Source organism: Stegostoma tigrinum, chromosome 41, assembly GCF_030684315.1.
Source record: "Stegostoma tigrinum isolate sSteTig4 chromosome 41, sSteTig4.hap1, whole genome shotgun sequence".
Lineage (NCBI taxonomy): Eukaryota > Metazoa > Chordata > Chondrichthyes > Orectolobiformes > Stegostomatidae > Stegostoma > Stegostoma tigrinum.
This window is the reverse complement of record NC_081394.1, coordinates 1,342,292-1,359,791: the sequence shown is the minus strand read 5'-3', so window position 1 is coordinate 1,359,791 and position 17,500 is coordinate 1,342,292. Positions and strand designations below refer to the sequence as shown.

General features: G+C 55.1%; 1 protein-coding gene across 1 annotated transcript in view; it reads left to right on the top strand.

Annotated features, from left to right (window-relative positions):
• The window catches only part of LOC132206675 (B-cell receptor CD22-like), a 90,189-nt gene that overhangs the window by 12,342 nt on the left and 60,347 nt on the right, over positions 1-17,500 (top strand). The window contains exons 2-4 of the mRNA XM_059641273.1: positions 1,785-1,840; positions 7,303-7,656; positions 14,301-14,587. Coding sequence (XP_059497256.1) covers positions 1,795-1,840; positions 7,303-7,656; positions 14,301-14,587 — 687 coding nt within the window. The 5' untranslated portion in view covers positions 1,785-1,794. The remainder of the gene's footprint in view (positions 1-1,784; positions 1,841-7,302; positions 7,657-14,300; positions 14,588-17,500) is intronic.

Genomic DNA, 17,500 nt, shown 5'->3' with positions numbered 1-17,500 from the left:
TGGCGGTTCCCCCCACCCCCAACAAGGCACTTTCACACTCCTCCCCTCTCCCTCTCTCTCACTCTGATTCCATTATACTCTCTCTCCCTCTGTCTCCCGAACACACACACTCCCTCCTTCTCCAGCAGAGAAAGGGAGAAATCATGAGCATGAGTAGGCCATTCGATCCATTAAGGCTGCTCCCCCGTTCAATAAGATCATAGCTGATTATTCGACGTAGTGCCCCGTTTGCACTCTCTCCCCAAGCCCTGTCACCTCTTTGACCTTCAGAACTACGTGGAACAGTACAGCACAGGAACAGGCCCTTCGGCCCACCATGCCTGTGCCGACCATGATGCCATTCTAGCCCAATCCTATCTCCCTCCATGAGCCCCTCTGTTCCCTGGGTCTGTCCAAAAACCTCTGAAATATTCCTGTTGGGCCTGCTGCTCCCACCTCCCCCCGGCTGCACATTCCAGACACCCACCACCCTCTGTGTTAACAAACTTATTCACACATCGCCTTTAAACTCTCCCTCTCTCACCTTAAACCCCTCCCCCCATCAGTATTTGACATTTCCACCCGGGGGTGGGGGGAAGACTCTGTCTATCCACTCTCTCCGTACCCCTCACACTTCCGTCAGGTCACCGCTCAGCCTCTGACGCTCCCATCTGACTTTGTCCAAGCTCCCCTTGTAGCTGACACACTGACCCAGGCTGCATCCTGGTAAACCCCTTCCGCACCCTCTCCGAAGCATCCACACCCTCCCTGTAACGTGGTGACCAGAACTTCACACCCAACTCCAAACGTGGCTGCACTAAAGTCCCTCACAGCTGCAGCATGACTTGCCAGCTTTCGTACTCAGTGCCACAGCCGATGAAGGCGAGCATGCCGTATGCCTCCTTTACCATCCTCCCCACTGGTGTGAGCACTTCCAGGGAGATTGTGTCCCAAGATCCCTCTGTGTATCAATATTCCGAAGGGTCCTGCCATTTCCTGTATCCTTTCCTCTTATATTTGACCTTCCAGAAGACATCACCTCACACTTATCCAGATTAAACTCCATCTGGCATTTCTCTGCCCAACTTTCCAGCTGATCCTGCCGTATCCATTGGCAACCTTCCTCAAACCCCTCCACAATTGCCCTCTGTCTTCCATGACCCAGTTCATTTTGTATCACACTTACCAACTCAGCGTGGATCCAACATGCTCTAATCTTTGGAACCAGCTCACCGTGAGGGACCTTTCCAAATGTTTTAGTAAAGTTCATGTAAACAACATCCAGTGCCCTACCCTCATCAATCATCTTCATCACTTCCGAAAAAAAACTCAATCTCGTTTGTGAGACAGAACTCCCATGCATAAAGCAATGGGTACTGACCCTCCGGCAGTGTGGCACTCCCTCAGCACTGACCCTCCGACAGTGCCCACTCCCTCAGCACTGACCCTCCGACAGTGCGGCACTCCCTCAGCACTGACCCTCCGACAGTGCAGCCCTCCTTTAGCACTGACCCTCCGACAGTGCCCACTCCCTCAGCACTGACCCTCCGACAGTGCCCACTCCCTCAGCACTGATTCTCCGACAGTGCCCACTCCCTCAGCACTGACTCTCCGACAGTGCCCACTCCCTCAGCACTGACTCTCCGACAGTGCCCACTCCCTCAACACTGACTTTCCGACAGTTCCCGCTCCCTCAGCACTGACCCCCTCAGATGCCTTCCTTGGTGGGGCTGGTGCAGGGACGGAGTTGGAATTTCTGCCGTTACAATGTAAGTTTTTCATTAATTGCCTCCATTTCTCTTCAGGTCTTTGCGAATGATGTGGTCCCTCGTGTTGTATCTGCTGCCGTCTTCAGCCTGGGGTATGTGTCTTTCTCAATACACTTTCACATCACAATGAACAACGGGCTTTGTTTGAGAGAGAGGGAGGAGAGACAAACAATGGCAGTGCAGAGAGGCGAGGGAATCTCAGTTAGAAACACAAACCCTGCCGAAGATGGGATCGAGAGAGAGTGCAACTTTCATTTTGGCATGATGTTTGTGAAATCGGACTGGATGGGGTATTAAAGGGAGCGGGGAGTGAGGGGGGAGAGTGGGATTAGACTGGGTGGGGTATTAAAGGGAGCGGGGAGTGAGGGGGAGAGTGGGATTAGGCTGGGTGGGATATTAAAGGGAGCGGGGAGTGAGGGGGTGAGTGGGATTAGACTGGGTGGGGTATTAAAGGGAGCGGGGAGTGAGGGGGAGAGTGGGATTAGACTGGGTTGGGTATTAAAGGGAGCGGGGAGTGAGGGGGGAGAGTGGGATTAGACTGGGTGGGGTATTAAAGGGAGCGGGGAGTGAGGGGGTGAGTGGGATTAGACTGGGTGGGGTATTAAAGGGAGCGGGGAGTGAGGGGGAGAGTGGGATTAGGCTGGGTGGGGTATTAAAGGGAGCGGGGGGTGAGGGGGAGAGTGGGATTAGACTGGGTGGGGTATTAAAGGGAGCGGGGAGTGAGGGGGAGAGTGGGATTAGGCTGGGTGGGGTATTAAAGGGAGCGGGTGGTGAGGGGGAGAGTGGGATTAGACTGGGTGGGGTATTAAAGGGAGCGGGGAGTGAGGGGGTGAGTGGGATTAGGCTGGGTGGGATATTAAAGGGAGCGGGGAGTGAGGGGGTGAGTGGGATTAGGCTGGGTGGGATATTAAAGGGAGCGGGGAGTGAGGGGGTGAGTGGGATTAGACTGGGTGGGATATTAAAGGGAGCGGGGAGCGAGGGGGAGAGTGGGATTCGAGTGGGTGGGGTATTAAAGGGAGCGGGGGTGAGGGGGAGAGTGGGATTAGACTGGGTGGGGTATTAAAGGGAGCGGGGGTGAGGGGGAGAGTGGGATTTGACTCGGTGGGGTATTAAAGGGAGCGGGGGGTGAGAGGGAGAGTGGGATTAGACTGGGCGGGGTATTAAAGGGAGAGGGGGTGAGGGAGAGAGTGGGATTAGACTGGGTTGGGTATTAAAGGGAGCGGGGAGTGAGGGGGGAGAGTGGGATTAGACTGGGTGGGGTATTAAAGGGAGCGGGGAGTGAGGGGGAGAGTGGGAATAGACTGGGTGGGGTATTAAAGGGAGCGGGGGGTGAGGGGGAGAGTGGGATTAGACTGGGTGGGGTATTAAAGGGAGCAGGGAGTGAGGGGGAGAGTGGGATTAGACTGGGTGGGGTATTAAAGGGAGCGGGCAGTGAGCGGGGAGAGTGGGATTAGACTGGGTGGGATATTAAAGGGAGCAGGGAGTGAGGGGGAGAGTGGGATTAGACTGGGTGGGGTATTAAAGGGAGCGGGGGGTGAGGGGGGGAGAGTGGGATTAGACTGGGTGGGATATTAAAGGGAGCGGGGGGTGAGGGGGGGAGTGGGATTAGACTGGGTGGGGATTTAAAGGGAGCGGGGGGTGAGGGGGAGAGTGGGATTAGACTGGGTGGGATATTAAAGGGAGCAGGGAGTGAGGGGGAGAGTGGGATTAGACTGGGTGGGATATTAAAGGGAGTGTGGAGTGAGGGGGAGAGTGGGATTAGACTGGGTGGGGTATTAAAGGGAGCAGGGAGTGAGGGGGAGAGTGGGATTAGACTGGGTGGGATATTAAAGGGAGCAGGGAGTGAGGGGGAGAGTGGGATTTGACTGGGTGGGGTATTAAAGGGAGCGGGGAGTGAGGGGGAGAATGGGATTAGACTGGATGGGGTAATAAAGGGAGCAGTGAGTGAGGGGGAGAGTGGGATTAGACTGGGTGGGGTATTAAAGGGAGCGGGGGGTGAGGGGGGGAGAGTGGGATTAGACTGGGTGGGATATTAAAGGGAGCGGGGGGTGAGGGGGGGAGTGGGATTAGACTGGGTGGGGTATTAAAGGGAGCGGGGGGTGAGGGGGTGAGTGGGATTAGGCTGGGTGGGATATTAAAGGGAGCGGGGAGTGAGGGGGTGAGTGGGATTAGACTGGGTGGGGTAATAAAGGGAGCAGGGACTGAGGGGGGAGAGTGGGATTAGAGTGGGTGGGGTATTAAAGGGAGCGGGGAGTGAGTGGGAGAGTGGGATTAGACTGGGTGGGATATTAAAGGGTGCGGGGAGTGAGGGGGTGAGTGGGATTAGACTGGGTGGGGTATTAAAGGGAGCGGGGAGTGAGGGGGAGAGTGCGAATAGACTGGTTGGAGTATTAAAGGGAGCTGGGAGTGAGGGGGAGAGCGGGATTAGACTAGGTGGGGTATTAAAGGGAGCGGGGAGTGAGGGGGAGAGTGCGAATAGACTGGGTGGAGTATTAAAGGGAGCGGGGAGTGAGGGGGAGGGTGGGATTTGACTGGGTGGGATATTAAAGTTAGCCGGGAGTGAGGGGGAGAGTGGGATTCGACTGGGTGGGGTATTTAAGGGAGCCGGGAGTGAGGGGGAGAGCGGGATTAGACTGGGTGGGGTATTAAAAAGGGAGCTGGGGTGAGGGGGAGAGTGGGATTAGACTGGGTGGGGTATTAAAGGGAGCGGGGGGTGAGGGGGAGAGTGGGATTAGACTGGGTGGAGTATTGAAGGGAGCGGGCAGTGAGGGGGAGAGTGGGAATAGACTGGGTGGGGTATTAAAGGGAGCGGGGAGTGAGGGGGAGAGTGGGAATAGACTGGGTGAGGTATTAAAGGGGGCGGGCAGTGAGGGCGAGAGTGGGAATAGACTGGGTGCGGTATTAAAGGGAGCGGGGAGTGAGGGGGAGAGTGGGATTAGACTGGGTGGGGTATTAAAGGGAGCAGGGAGTGAGGGGGAGAGTGGGTTTAGACTGGGTGGGGTATTAAAGGGAGCGGGGAGTGAGGGGGGAGAGTGGGATTAGACTGGGTGGGGTATTAAAGGGAGCAGGGAGTGAGGGGGAGAGTGGGATTAGACTGGGTGGGGTATTAAAGGGAGCGGGGAGTGAGGGGGGAGAGTGGGATTAGACTGGGTGGGGTATTAAAGGGAGCAGGGAGTGAGGGGGAGAGTGGGATTAGACTGGGTGGGGTATTAAAGCGAGCGGGGAGTGAGGGGGAGAGTGGGATTAGACTTGAGGTTGGATATGAAATATCTCCCTCTCACTCCGTCTCCACTTCAATATCCCATCCAGTCTAATCCCACTTTCCCACCTCATTCCTCGCTCCCGTCTTTATCTATATAACATCCTCCAGCCCCCGACACCCCTCCCCGCCCCTACACCCCTCGCTACCTCTGCCACCCCCTCCCTATCTGTCAGGAAAAAAACAGAAAGAGGTTGAGATGGAGAGAGAGAGAGACAGAGAGAGAGTGATAGATGAAGGTAAAAACAGAGAGATAGACATGAAGAAAGAGAGAGAGACAGAGAGAGAAAAGAGGAAACAAACGGAGAGTTAGAGATGGAGAGAGAGAGATAAACAGACAGAGAGATGGAGACAGAGACAGAGGTGGAGAGGTTTTGCGGTGGAATTCTAGGGCTCAGTGCTTCCAATGGACCCCAATGCTGGATAATGGGAATTGGAGAATAGTGTAGGGGCTGGGATTGGAGGGAGTTACAGAGACAGGAAGGGGGTGTAGGGGCTGGAGGGGGTTACAGAGATAGGGAGGGGTGTAGGGGCTGGGATTGGAGGGAGTTACAGAGATAGGGAGGGGATGTAGGGGCTGGAGTGGGTTACAGAGATAGGGAGGGGGTGTCGGGGCCAGAGGGGGTTACAGAGATAGGGAGGGGGTGTAGGGGCTGGAGGGGGTTACAGAGATAGGGAGGGGGTTTAGGGGCTGGAGGGGGTTACAGAGATAGGGAGGGGGTGTCGGGGCTAGAGGGGGTTACAGAGATAGGGAGGGGGTGTAGGGGCTGCAGGGGGTTACAGAGATAGGGAGGGGGTGTAGGGGCTGGAGGCGGTTACAGAGATAGGGAGGGGGTGTAGGGGCTGGAGGAGGTTACAGTGATAGGGAGGGGTTGTAGGGGCTGGAGGGGGCTACAGTGATAGGGAGGGGATGTAGGGGCTGGAGAGGGTTACAGAGATAGGGAGGGGGTGTAGCCGCTGGAGGGGGTTACAGAGATAGGGAGGGGGTGTAGGGGCTGTCGGGGGTTACAGAGATAGGGAGGGGGTGTAGGGGCTGGAGAGGGTTACAGAGCTAGGGAGAGGGTGTAGGGGCTGGACGGGGTTACAGAGATAGGGAGGGGGTGTAGGGGCTGGACGGGGTTACAGAGATAGGGAGGGGGTGTAGGGGATGGAGGGTGTTACAGAGATAGGGAGGGGATGTAGGGGCTGTCGGGGGTGACAGAGATAGGGAGGGGGTGTAGGGGATGGAGGGTGTTACAGAGATAGGGAGGGGGTGTAGGGGATGGAGGGTGTTACAGAGATAAGGAGGGGGTGTAGGGGCTGGAGGGGGTTACAGAGATAGGGAGGGGGTGTAGGGGATGGAGGGTGTTACAGAGATAGGGAGGGGGTGTAGGGGATGGAGGGTGTTACAGAGATAAGGAGGGGGTGTAGGGGCTGGAGGGGGTTACAGAGATAGGGAGGGGGTGTAGGGGCTGGAGGGGGTTACAGCGATAGGGAGGGGGTGTAGGGGATGGAGAGGGTTACAGAGATAGGGAGGGGGTGTAGGGGCTGGAAAGGGTTACACAGATAGGGAGGGGGTGTAGGGGCTGTCTGGGGTTACAGAGATCGGGAGGGGGTGTAGGGGCTGGAGAGGGTTACACAGATAGGGAGGGGGTGTAGGGGCTGTCTGGGGTTACAGAGATCGGGAGGGGGTGTAGGGGCTGGAGGGGGTTACAGAGATAGGGAGGGGGTGTAGGGGCTGGAGAGGGTTACACAGATAGGGAGGGGGTGTAGGAGCTGGAGGGTGTTACAGAGATAGGGAGGGGGTGTAGGGGCTGGAGGGGGTTACAGAGATAGGGAGGGGGTGTAGGGGCCGGGGGGGGTTACAGATAGGGAGGGGGTGTAGGGGCTGGAGGGGGTTACAGAGATAGGGAGGGGGTGTAGGGGCTGGAGGGGGTGTAGGGGCTGGAGGGGGTTACAGAGATAGGGAGGGGGTGTCGGGGCAGGTGGAGGTTCCAGAGTCTCTCTCTTTCTCCATCTCTATCTCTTTCTCTTTGTTCCTTCATGTAGCTCTCTTTCCGTGTCTCTCTCTCTTTCTCTATCTCTATCTCTCCCTGTTTGTTTCTTCTTCTCTCACTCCATCTCTCTCTTGCTCTCTGCTGCTGCCAACTGTCAATGCATTATTTCAACAGTCTCTTGTTTGACTGAACCTTTCATCCCCTGTCTCCTGATATCCCCTCGTGGAGCTCGGAGTGAAATATTCTCTGGTTGATGAAGATGCTGTGTTGTTTGACCATGTTGAAGGTGCTACATTAATGTACAATTGGTTTGTTGCAGGTTTCCCTTATTCTGAATGGAATGTCAATGCTCCCAGGGCTGTAGAAGGGGCAGAAGGTTCGTGTTTGATTATTCCTTGCCAATGTCGCTATCCCAGAAATAGCGAACTCCAGACGGCCATGTGGCTGAAGGGGGAGAAAGTCAGTGGGATTCTGGTGATCTCTTCCAATGGGGGCACAGACCCCAGTTTCAAAAACCGAGCCACACTCACAGGCAACTGGGAGACCGGAAAGGATTGCACTTTGAAAATAACCGATTTACAGAAGAGCGATGAAGGGATCTATCATTTTCGAATGTCTGATCAGAGTCGGCAAAATTATTCAGATCCTGATGGTGTCTCAATAAAAGTGGTTGGTAAGTCAAAAAAATACTTTCCAATTAATCCAAGACAGGACCCACAGACTGAATGGCTTCCTCCGGTTCATGTTTGTAATCTCCGTATCCCTCAGTTAGACCCACACTTGGAGCACCGTGCACAGTTCCAGCCTCCGTATCCCTCAGTTAGACCCACACTCGGAGCACCGTGCACAGTTCCAGTCTCCATATCCCTCAGTTAGACCCACACTCGGAGCGCCGTGCACAGTTCCAGACTCTGTATTTCTCAGTCAGGCCCACACTGGGAGCACCATGCACAGTTCCAGTCTCCGTATCCCTCAATGAGACCCACACTCGGAACACCGTGCACAGTTCCATTCCCCATATCCTTCAGTCAGACCCACACTCGGAGCACCGTGCACAGTTCCAGTCTCCATATCCCTCAGTTAGACACACACTCGGAGCACCGTGCACAGTTCAAGTCTCCGTATCCCTCAGTTAGGCCCACGCTGGGAGCACCGTGCACAGCTCCAGTCTCCGTATCCCTCAGTTAGGCCCACACTGGGAGCACCGTGCACAGTTCCAGTCTCAGTTTCCCTCAGTTAGGCCCACACTGGGAGCACCGTGCACAGCTCCAGTCTCCGTATCCCTCAGTTAGGCCCACACTCGGAGCACCGTGCACTGTTCCAGTTTCTGTATCCCGCAGTTAGACCCACACTTGGAGCACCGTGCACTGTTCCAGTCTTCGTATCCCTCAGTGAGACCCTCACTCGGAGCACCGTGCACAGTTCCATTCCCCATATCCTTCAGTCAGACCCACACTCGGAGCACCATGCACAGTTCCAGTCTCCGTATTCCTCAGTTAGACCCACACTTGGAGCACTCTGCACAGTTCCAGTCTCCGTATCCCTCAGTTAGACACACACTCGGAGCACCGTGCACAGTTCCATTCCCCATATCCTTCAGTCAGACCCACACTCGGAGCACCATGCACAGTTCCAGTCTCCGTATTCCTCAGTTAGACCCACACTCGGAGCACCATGCTCAGTTCCATTCCCCATATCCTTCAGTCAGACCCACACTCGGAGCACCATGCACAGTTCCAGTCTCCGTATTCCTCAGTTAGACACACACTCGGAGCACCGTGCACAGTTCCAGTCTCCGTATCCCTCAGTTAGGCCCACACTGGGAGCACCGTGCACAGCTCCAGTCTCCATATCCCTCAGTTAGACACACACTCGGAGCACCGTGCACAGTTCCAGTCTCCGTATCCCTCAGTTAGGCCCACACTGGGAGCACCGTGCACAGCTCCAGTCTCCGTATCCCTCAGTGAGACCCTCACTCGGAGCACCGTGCACAGTTCCAGTCTCCGTATTCCTCAGTTAGACCCACACTTGGAGCACCGTGCACAGCTCCAGTCTCCATATCCCTCAGTTAGACACACACTCGGAGCACCGTGCACAGTTCCAGTCTCCGTATTCCTCAGTTAGACCCACACTGGGAGCACCGTGCACAGCTCCAGTCTCCATATCCCTCAGTTAGACACACACTCGGAGCACCGTGCACAGTTCCAGTCTCGGTATCCCTCAGTTAGGCCCACACTGGGAGCACCGTGCACAGTTCCAGTCTCCGTATCCCTCAGTTAGACCCACACTGGGAGCACCGTGCACAGTTCCAGTCTCCGTATCCCTCAGTGAGACCCACACTCGGAGCGCCATGCACAGTTCCAGTCTCCGTATCCCTCAGTTAGACCCACACTCGGAGCACCGTGCACAGTTCCAGTCTCTGTATCCCTCAGTTAGACCCACACTCGGAGCACCGTGCACAGTTCCAGTCTCCATATCCCTCGGTTAGACCCACACTCGGAGCACCGTGCACAGTTCCAGTCTCCGTATCCCTCAGTTAGACCCACACTCGGAGCACCGTGCACAGTTCAAGTCTCCGTATCCCTCAGTTAGGCCCACGCTGGGAGCACCGTGCACAGCTCCAGTCTCCGTATCCCTCAGTTAGGCCCACACTGGGAGCACCGTGCACAGTTCCAGTCTCAGTTTCCCTCAGTTAGGCCCACACTGGGAGCACCGTGCACAGCTCCAGTCTCCGTATCCCTCAGTTAGGCCCACACTCGGAGCACCGTGCACTGTTCCAGTTTCTGTATCCCGCAGTTAGACCCACACTTGGAGCACCGTGCACTGTTCCAGTCTCCGTATCCCTCAGTGAGACCCTCACTCGGAGCACCGTGCACAGTTCCAGTCTCCGTATTCCTCAGTTAGACCCACACTTGGAGCACTGTGCACAGTTCCAGTCTCCGTATCCCTCAGTTAGACACACACTCGGAGCACCGTGCACAGTTCCATTCCCCATATCCTTCAGTCAGACCCACACTCGGAGCACCATGCACAGTTCCAGTCTCCGTATTCCTCAGTTAGACCCACACTCGGAGCACCATGCTCAGTTCCATTCCCCATATCCTTCAGTCAGACCCACACTCGGAGCACCATGCACATTTCCAGTCTCCATATTCCTCAGTTAGACACACTCGGAGCACCGTGCACAGTTCCAGTCTCCGTATCCCTCAGTTAGGCCCACACTGGGAGCACCGTGCACAGCTCCAGTCTCCATATCCCTCAGTTAGACACACACTCGGAGCACCGTGCACAGTTCCAGTCTCCGTATCCCTCAGTTAGGCCCACACTGGGAGCACCATGCACAGCTCCAGTCTCCGTATCCCTCAGTGAGACCCTCACTCGGAGCACCGTGCACAGTTCCAGTCTCCGTATCCCTCAGTTAGACCCACACTGGGAGCACCGTGCACAGCTCCAGTCTCCATATCCCTCAGTTAGACACACACTCGGAGCACCGTGCACAGTTCCAGTCTCGGTATCCCTCAGTTAGGCCCACACTGGGAGCACCGTGCACAGTTCCAGTCTCCGTATCCCTCAGTTAGACCCACACTGGGAGCACCGTGCACAGTTCCAGTCTCCGTATCCCTCAGTGAGACCCACACTCGGAGCGCCATGCACAGTTCCAGTCTCCGTATCCCTCAGTTAGACCCACACTCGGAGCACCGTGCACAGTTCCAGTCTCTGTATCCCTCAGTTAGACCCACACTCGGAGCACCGTGCACAGTTCCAGTCTCCATATCCCTCGGTTAGACCCACACTCGGAGCACCGTGCACAGTTCCAGTCTCCGTATCCCTCAGTTAGACCCACACTCGGAGCACCGTGCACAGTTCAAGTCTCCGTATCCCTCAGTTAGGCCCACGCTGGGAGCACCGTGCACAGCTCCAGTCTCCGTATCCCTCAGTTAGGCCCACACTGGGAGCACCGTGCACAGTTCCAGTCTCAGTTTCCCTCAGTTAGGCCCACACTGGGAGCACCGTGCACAGCTCCAGTCTCCGTATCCCTCAGTTAGGCCCACACTCGGAGCACCGTGCACTGTTCCAGTTTCTGTATCCCGCAGTTAGACCCACACTTGGAGCACCGTGCACTGTTCCAGTCTCCGTATCCCTCAGTGAGACCCTCACTCGGAGCACCGTGCACAGTTCCAGTCTCCGTATTCCTCAGTTAGACCCACACTTGGAGCACTGTGCACAGTTCCAGTCTCCGTATCCCTCAGTTAGACACACACTCGGAGCACCGTGCACAGTTCCATTCCCCATATCCTTCAGTCAGACCCACACTCGGAGCACCATGCACAGTTCCAGTCTCCGTATTCCTCAGTTAGACCCACACTCGGAGCACCATGCTCAGTTCCATTCCCCATATCCTTCAGTCAGACCAACACTCGGAGCACCATGCACATTTCCAGTCTCCATATTCCTCAGTTAGACACACTCGGAGCACCGTGCACAGTTCCAGTCTCCGTATCCCTCAGTTAGGCCCACACTGGGAGCACCGTGCACAGCTCCAGTCTCCATATCCCTCAGTTAGACACACACTCGGAGCACCGTGCACAGTTCCAGTCTCCGTATCCCTCAGTTAGGCCCACACTGGGAGCACCATGCACAGCTCCAGTCTCCGTATCCCTCAGTGAGACCCTCACTCGGAGCACCGTGCACAGTTCCAGTCTCCGTATCCCTCAGTTAGACCCACACTGGGAGCACCGTGCACAGTTCCAGTCTCCGTATCCCTCAGTGAGACCCTCACTCGGAGCACCGTGCACAGTTCCAGTCTCCGTATCCCTCAGTTAGACCCACACTGGGAGCACCGTGCACAGTTCCAGTCTCGGTATCCCTCAGTTAGACCCACACTGGGAGCACCGTGCACAGTTCCAGTCTCCGTATCCCTCAGTTAGACCCACACTGGGAGCACCGTGCACAGTTCCAGTCTCCGTATCCCTCAGTGAGACCCACACTCGGAGCACCGTGCACTGTTCCAGTCTCTGTATCCCTCAGTTAGACCCACACTCGGAGCACCGTGCACAGTTCCAGTCTCCGTATCCCTCAGTTGGACCCACACTGGGAGCACCGTGCACTGTTCCAGTCTCCGTATCCCTCAGTGAGACCCACACTCAGAGCACCGTGCACAGTTCCAGTCTCCGTATCCCTCAGTTAGACCCACACACGGAGCACCGTGCACAGTTCCAGTCTCCGTATCCCTCAGTTAGACCCAGACTGGGAGCACCGTGCACAGTTCCAGTCTCCGTATCCCTCAGTTAGACCCACACTGGGAGCACCGTGCACAGTTCCAGTCTCCGTATCCCTCAGTTAGGCCCACACTCGGAGCACCGTGCACAGTTCCAGTCTCCGTATCCCTCAGTTAGACCCACACTGGGAGCACAGTGCACAGTTCCAGTCTCCGTATCCCTCAGTTGGACCCACACTCGGAGCACCGTGCACAGTTCCAGTCTCCGTATCCCTCAGTTGGACCCACACTCGGAGCACCGTGCACAGTTCCAGTCTCCGTATCCCTCAGTTGGACCCACACTCGGAGCACCGTGCACAGTTCCAGTCTCCGTATCCCTCAGTTAGACCCACACTGGGAGCACCGTGCACAGTTCCAGTCTCCATATCCCACAGTTAGACCCACACTGGGAGCACCGTGCACAGTTCCAGTCTCCGTATCCCTCAGTTAGGCCCACACTCGGAGCACCGTGCACAGTTCCAGTCTCCGTATCCCACAGTTAGACCCACACTGGGAGCACCGTGCACAGTTCCAGTCTCCGTATCCCTCAGTTGGACCCACACTCGGAGCACCGTGCACAGTTCCAGTCTCCGTATCCCTCAGTTGGACCCACACTCGGAGCACCGTGCACAGTTCCAGTCTCCGTATCCCTCAGTTGGACCCACACTCGGAGCACCGTGCACAGTTCCAGTCTCCGTATCCCTCAGTTAGACCCACACTGGGAGCACCGTGCACAGTTCCAGTCTCCATATCCCTCAGTTGGACCCACACTGGGAGCACCGTGCACAGTTCCAGTCTCCGTATCCCTCAGTTAGACCCAGACTGGGAGCACCGTGCACAGTTCCAGTCTCCGTATCCCTCAGTTAGACCCACACTGGGAGCACCGTGCACAGTTCCAGTCTCCGTATCACTCAGTTAGACCCACACTGGGACCGCTGTGCACAGTTCCAGTCTCCGTATCCCTCAGTTAGACCCACACTGGGAGCACTGTGCACAGTTCCAGTCTCCGTATCCCTCAGTTAGACCCACATTCGGAGCACCGTGCACAGTTCCAGTCTCCGTATCCCTCAGTTAGACCCACACTGGGAGCACCGTGCACAGTTCCAGTCTCCGTATCCCTCAGTTAGACCCACACTGGGAGCACCGTGCACAGTTCCAGTCTCCGTATCCCTCAGTTAGACCCACACTGGGAGCGCTGTGCACAGTTCCAGTCTCCCTATCCCTCAGTTAGACCCACACTCGGAGCACCGTGCACAGTTCCAGGCTCTGTATCCCTCAGTTAGACCCACATTCGGAGCACCATGCACAGTTCCAGTCTCCGTATCCCTCAGTTAGACCCACACTGGGAGCACCGTGCACAGTTCCAGTCTCCCTATCCCTCAGTTAGACCCACATTCGGAGCACCGTGCACCGTTCCAGTCTCCGTATCCCTCAGTTAGACCCACACTGGGAGCACCGTGCACAGTTCCAGTCTCCGTATCCCTCAGTTAGACCCACACTGGAAGCACCGTGCACAATTCCAGTCTCCGTATCCCTCTGTTAGACCCACACTGGGAGCACCGTGCACAGTTCCAGTCTCCCCATCCCTCAGTTAGACCCACATTCGGAGCACCGTGCACAGTTCCAGTCTCCGTATCCCTCAGTTAGACCCACACTGGGAGCACCGTGCACAGTTCCAGTCTCCGTATCCCTCAGTTAGACCCACAGTGGAAGCACCGTGCACAGTTCCAGTCTCAGTATCCCTCAGTTAGACCCACACTGGGAGCACCGTGCACAGTTCCAGTCTCCGTATCCCTCAGTTAGACCCACCCTCGGAGCGCCGTGCACAGTTCCAGTCTCCGTATCCCTCAGTTAGACCCACACTCGGAGCACCGTGCACAGTTCCAGTCTCCGTATCCCTCAGTTAGACCCACACTCGGAGCACCGTGCATTTCCAGTCTCTGTGCATCAGAAGTTTCTCTTTGCTTGTATTTGCCATTTGGAAATAAATGTTTGCAATCTCTTTCCAAACTCAATCTCCACGAATTCACCCTGTGCTTTGCTTGATGTTTTCTATAAAGATGTGCCTGAATTGATAAAAATATCAGTGCCGGGTGACGTGCGGGAGAATGTGGAGGTGAGCCTGCTCTGCTCAGTGAGTTTCCTCTGTCCCGGTTTGCTGAAATGGTTTGACACTGAGGGACTGAACATGTCATCATCAACCGCAAGCTCACGGCCTAGACTCGCTGTACAAGCCAGCCAAAGCATTCTGAAATTTAGCCCGTCTTACCGGGACCACGGGAGGATTCTGACATGTGGATTTAAAACAGCGAGCGGTGAAATTCGCAATGCTACCACCACATTAAATGTGCAATGTGAGTGCGCAGGGATTTCTCCCATTACCTACTGGCTTGGAGGTACTTAGAACTGAAGATGCTGGAGAATCTGAGATAACAAGGAGCTGGATGAACCCAGCAGGCCAAGCAGCATCAGAGGAGCAGGAAAGCTTTTGTCTTGAGTCAGGCCCCTTCTTCAGAAATGGGAGAGGGAAAGAGAGCTCTGAAATAAATAGAGAGGATAGATGGGGCTGGGGAAGATGGGTGGGAAGGTGATAGGTGAGTGCAGGGTGGGAGTGTTGGGGATTGTTCAGTGAGGGTGGGAGAAGCAGATCAGCGGGAGAGAAGATGGACGGGCTGTGTTAGGCCAAGGAGTCAGGGTTGAGAGGGAGTGTTGGTGATGGGATGAGGCCGGGGGTGGGGAGATTTTGAAACTGGTAAAATCCACATTTAGGCCATTGGGCTGTAGGCTTCCGAGGTGGAATACAAGGTGCTGCTCCTGCAGTTTGTGAGTGGCGTCACTGTGACACTGGAGGAGGCCCAGGATGGATATGTCGCCCAGGGAGTGGGAGGGGGAGTTGAGGTCTTTGGTGACTGAAAGGTGTTGTCGTTTGTTGCTAACAGAGCGTGGGGGCTTGGAATCGGCTAATGTAGTCTACTGCATCTGCTGCTCCCGATGTGGCCTCCTGGAAATCAGTGAGACCAGGCGCAGACCCGGAGGCTGTTTTGCAGAGCACCCACGCTCTGTTCATTGCAAATGACAACACCTTCTGGTCTCGAGCCATTTTAACTCCCCCTCCCACTCCCTGGGTGACATGTCCATCCTGGGTCTCCTCCAGTGTCACAATAACACCACCGCAAACTAGAGGAACAGCATCTCATATTTCGCCTTGGAAGCCTACAGCCCAATGCACTGAGTATTGAATTCATCAGTTTTAAAATCTCCCCAGCCTCGAACTCAGCCCATGATCAAACCTCCGGGTCATCTCCGCCTCCTTGACCTGACACATCCTGTCCATCTTCTCTCCCACCTATCTGCCCCTCCCACCACACTGACCAAGACCCCACACTCCTTACCTGCACCCACCTCCCTTCCCCAGCCCCACCTTCCTCTCTCCATTTATTTCAGAGACCCCTTTCCCCTCTTCCATTTCAGATGAAGTGTGCCGACCCGCAAAGGCAACTTTCCTGCTCCTCTGATGCTGCCTGGGCCTGCTGTGTTCATCCAGCTTCACACCATGTTACCTACTGGCTTCAGATGTTCAGAGTCAGCACTGACCCATCGCGCTCATTCAATCACAATATCCTAGACAATGAAATGTGAGGCTGGATGAACACAGCAGGCCCAGCAGCATCTCAGGAGCACAAAAGCTGACGTTTCGGGCCTAGACCCTTCATCAGAGAGGGGGATGGGGAGAGGGAACTGGAATAAATAGGGAGAGAGGGGGAGGCGGACCGAAGATAGAGAGAAAAGAAGATAGGTGGAGAGGAGAGTATAGGTGGGGAGGTAGGGAGAGGATAGGTCAGTCCAGGGAAGACGGACAGGTCAAAGAGGTGGGATGAGGTTAGTAGGTAGGAAACGGAGGTGCAGCTTGGGGTGGGAGGAAGGGAAGGGTGAGAGGAAGAACAGGTTAGGGAGGCAGAGACAGGCTGGGCTGGTTTTGGGATGCAGTGGGTGGAGGGGAAGAGCTGGGCTGGTTGTGTTGTACAGTGGGGGGAGGGGACGAACTGGGCTGGTTTTGGGATGCGGTGGGGGAAGGGGAGATTTTGAAGCTGGTGAAGTCCACATTGCTACCATTGGGCTGCAGGGTTCCCAGGCGGAATATGAGTTGCTGTTCCTGCAACCTTCAGGTGGCATCATTGTGGCACTGCAGGAGGCCCATGGTGGACATGTACAATCACAATATCCTGTCAGGGCTGAGAGGTGGCAAATGGAGTTTAATGCAGACAAGTGTGAGGTGATGCACTTTGGTAGGAGTAACCGGAAGGCAAAGTACTGGGCTAATGGTAAGATTCTTAGTAGTGTAGATGAGCAGAGAGATCTCGGTGTCCATGTACACAGATCCTTGAAAGTTGCCACCCAGGTTGACAGGGCTGTTAAGAAGGCAATACAGTGTTTTAGCTTTTATTAATAGAGGGATCGAGTTCCGGAACCAAGAGGTTATGGTGAAGCTGTACAAAACTCTGGTGCGGCCGCACTTGGAGTATTGTGTACAGTTCTGGTCACCGCATTATAAGAAGGATGTGGAAGCTTTGGAAAGGGTGCAGAGGAGAGGAGATTTATTAGGATGTTGCCTGGTATGGAGGGAAGGTCTTACGAGGAAAGGCTGAGGGACTTGAGGCTGTTTTCATTAGAGAGAAGAAGGTTGAGAGGCGACTTAATTGAAACATATAAAATAATCAGAGGGTTAGATAGGGTGGATAGGGAGAGCCTTTTTCCTGGGATGGTGACAGCGAGCACAAGGTGGCATAGCTTTAAATTGAGGGTGAAAGGTATAGGACAGATGTCAGAGGTAGTTTCTTTACTCAGAGAGTAGTAATGGAAATGCTTTGCCTGCAACGGGAGTAGATTCGCCAACTTTAGGTACATTTAAGTCGTCATTGGACAAGCATATGGACGTACATGGAATAGTGTAGGTTAGATGGGATTGAGATCGGTATGACAGGCCGGAACAACATCGAGGGCCGAAGGGCCTGTACTGTGCTGTAATGTTCTATGTTCTATGTCCTAACACTCAATCCATCAATCTCAGGCTGGCCCTCTGATCATCAGTCAGATTCCCCAGATTGTACTCTAGGGGGGGAAAAATTGCTCATTTAAATTCACATTTATCTCTCCAAATACTCTGTGAGCAAATGAGAACATTTGTACTTAGTTATCAGAAATCACCTCCATTCTGCAGTGTTCTTGCAGTTGTGTCTGGATAGTTCAACCCAGTTCATGA